Source organism: Triticum aestivum, chromosome 3A, assembly GCF_018294505.1.
Source record: "Triticum aestivum cultivar Chinese Spring chromosome 3A, IWGSC CS RefSeq v2.1, whole genome shotgun sequence".
NCBI classification, from domain to species: Eukaryota; Viridiplantae; Streptophyta; class Magnoliopsida; order Poales; family Poaceae; genus Triticum; species Triticum aestivum.
In genome coordinates this window covers 46962176-46965515 of record NC_057800.1, presented here as the reverse complement: position 1 = coordinate 46965515, position 3340 = coordinate 46962176, and the positions used below count along the sequence as shown (strand labels likewise).

General features: G+C 53.9%; 1 protein-coding gene across 1 annotated transcript; it reads right to left on the bottom strand.

Moving 5' to 3' along the window:
• Nucleotides 1-385: 385 nt before the first annotated feature.
• On the bottom strand, nt 386-2167 carry LOC123057818 (desmethyl-deoxy-podophyllotoxin synthase). Its single transcript, XM_044480703.1, has 2 exons — nt 1217-2167; nt 386-1107 (listed from the first exon to the last, which is right to left on the bottom strand). The coding sequence occupies exons 1-2, from the start codon at nt 2156-2158 to the stop codon at nt 478-480; spliced, it is 1572 nt and encodes a 523-aa protein (XP_044336638.1). The 5' UTR covers nt 2159-2167; the 3' UTR covers nt 386-477.
• Between the last annotated feature and the right edge of the window lie 1173 nt (nt 2168-3340).

The window sequence follows — 3340 nt, the reverse complement described above, 5'->3', positions numbered from 1 at the left end:
CCAAGGGCTTGCCTACGGCGTCATTTGAGGAGTTCCGGTCCAGTCTTTGCGTCAGCCGCGGTGCCGCTTCGACTGCGCGGGGGGGGGGGGGGGGGGGGGGGGGGGGGGGGTGTTGAGTATATGTGTTATGTGCATATTGCGTATTGGGCCCGCCTCCTAATTCGTTGTATAGTTGAGGTCCGTGACCCACCTTTGTACATCATATATACATGCCTATGCACGAAGAGCAATACATCGTGCAATTCCCACAACATACAATATACAATACCAAATATACAGAAATTTGAAACCACGTCTTATGGTGAATCTAATGATATATGTTTGGCATACCTCGCAAACTGGTCAAAGTATGTGGTTTGACTTTTTTTTAAATCTATATGCACTACATTACATTATGGAACAGGGGTGTACCTAACTGTTGGATATCGGTAGTAAATAAAGGTTTTCTTTATGTAGAAACGAAAACCTTAGAGTGATTCACTCAGGAACAGTGACTTGAACAGTGGCATTCAACCATAACTCGCTCTTCCTCCTTGCAGAGAGCCCGGACCCCTCCGTCATGTCCAGCTTAGTCGGATCGACGCCACCCGGGAGCTCCCAGTCGAAATGGTAGAGAAGGCTGGCCATGGCGAGCTCCACGTTGGCGAGGGCGAACAATACGCCAGGGCACATCCTCCGGCCTGCGCCGAACGGGAGGAACTGGTAGTCCGTCCCATAGAATTCCACCGCGCTGCCGTCGCCTTGGAATCTCTCCGGCCTGAACTCGTCGGCGTCAGCGCCCCAGCTGGCGGCGTCGCGGCCAATCGCCCAGGCGTTGACAAGCACCATGGCACCCTGGGGCACATCGAAGCCGAGGACGCGGCAGGGCTCCCGGCACTCCCGCGGGAGGAGCAAAGGGCCTGTGGGATGCAGCCGCAGAGTCTCCTTGATGACCAGATGCAGGTAGGGGAGGTCGCGCAGGGCGTCCTCCGATACGCGGGTCTGTCCGGCGAGGGCGCGTCGCACCTCGGACTGCGCCTTGTGGAGCGTGGTCGGGTTCCGTATCAGCTCCGCCAAGGCCCACTCCAGCGTCGTTGCGAAGCTCTCGCTCCCGGCGGCGAAAAGATCCTGCGTTTGTTTGTTTGTTTCAACGTTCAACTAGCGAGTTAGATCATCCGATCCGGCCCGGCCGGATTAATTAATCGGTCGTTGATTGTGAGAAGAGGGAGAGGCTTACGAGGATGACGGCACGGATGGTTCCCATGTCGAGAGGCACACCGTCAATCTGTGTCCTGAGCAGCACGTCGAGGATGACCTCTTCCTTGCCGCCGGTGCCAGCCGACCTCCTTGCTTGGTGGTCCTCGATGACCTTGCCCATGATACGGTTGATCTCACGGTTGCACGCCTCCGCCTGGCGCACTCCTCCGCTGCACATGCGGGCGAGACGCGACGACGGGAACAGATCGGCGAGGCTGAACTTGGCAGCCATCTTTACGACCTGCCGCTTCGCCTCCAGGTAGGCCTCGCGCTCGGTGATCCAGTCGCCCACCACGGAGCGCGTCGTGACGTCGGTGACGAACCTGGACAGCAGGGAGCTGAGGTTGACGGGCTCCTTGCAGGACCGCGAAGCCGACGCCGACGCGATGGACGCCACGAGGCTGGAGACCTCGGCCTCGCGGGTGACGCGGAGCCCTTTGACGCGCCGCGCGCTAAGCAGCTCGGTGGTGACCAGCTTGCGGAGCTGGCGCCAGTGGTCGCTGTTGGGCGCGTAGATGACGCCGAGGCCGTCCTTGGTGAGCGCGCGGAGCGTGGCCGTCTGCGGCCGCGTGGCGAACGCGGCGTCGTGGGTCTTCATGACCGCCATCGCCGCTTCGGCCGACGACGCGACCACGAGGGGGAGCTCCCCAAGGCGGAGCAGCATCAGCGGGCCGTGCCGCCCGGCAAGGTCTCGCATGACATGGTGTGGGAGTGCGCCCGCGAGGCTCACGAGGTGGTGCAGGCTGCCGATGACCGGCAGGCGCCATGGGCCGGGAGGCGGGTTGTTGCCGTCTTTGTCTTTGCGTTGCCGGAGCCGGAGCTTGAGGACGAGAAGAGGGAGCAGTAGGACCGCGGAGAAGACGAGGTAATGGTAGTAGGAGTATTGGAGGTCTTGCCCCACTAATTCCTTGGTTGGGAGCATGGCGTTGTAACCTCCTTCCTTCCTTGTGCCTGAAACGTACGCACGATGTGTTGATTTGTAGGGTGGTACCGGCAGTGTCGCTATCAGATGACCTGGTAGGACGATATGCTTAATTAACGGCTAGCAGGTGAACTAATGTTTGATTAAAACAAGACGATTCTGATGCAAATCATATAGTAGTATGCAACAATTGGCGTGCTAAGCTGCCAGATTGGATCCTCCATCTGAATCGATGCACACTAATCATAAAATTTGATTAGGTTTGGACCTTTGCTTGCCATATGCCAAGATGCTTCTGCCTCATGCACCTTCCAAGACGTTGTCGTTTTGTTACTGAGTAGGAACCCAAATAATACATTATTAGTGGTCACATGAAACAATCCCCAAACAAACGACAACTTCTTGAAAGGTGCATCTTTCTCACTCTACAACAGGAATCTCCTGTTCCAAATGACAAAAGTTGTTTGTTTGTTTGCAAGAGACGATCAAACATGAGTTTACTAATCAAGAACTTCAGAGGCTCGAGGTGGGGGAGGCCGCCGGCCATGGGTCATTCTGGGGGAATATATATGCTTGTCGTGCTTCGGGGCATAATGTTTGAAATGGGTAATGTTCAGGTGTCAGTTCTACCACAGTGTATCTGCGATCCACCGCCCATCGTACCAAACAATAAAAATTATTGGTATCTACGGCCCAACGGATCACCGGAGATCGTCGATTTTCTTGGACGAGGTGTCTACGAAAATCGCTAGGTGTCCCCTCCCGATTCCCATGGGAGGAGATTTTAATCTGATGTGTATTCACGAAGACAAAGAAAATCTATATATACCTACTATTGAAAGTAGAAGATTCCTTACCCCGATGTTGAGAAGCAACTCCAGAAAGGAAAAAAGAAAAGAGAGAGAGAGAGAGAGAGAGAGAGAGAGAGAGAGAGAGAGAGAGAGAGAGAGAGAGAGAGAGAGAGAGAGAGAGAGAGAGAGAGAGAGAGAGAGAGAGAGAGAGAGAGATGGGCTTTTGCTTGTTTGGGCCAGCTAGTCTACAAGTAAATACACATGGGCCGCATGCATGGTTGTGTTGGAATAGGTTAAGAATTTCCTATTAAATAAATCTCTTTTATAGTTTTTAAATGAATATGACTTTAAAAATCAAAACATTTAAGTTCAAAATTCTATAAAATCTCAT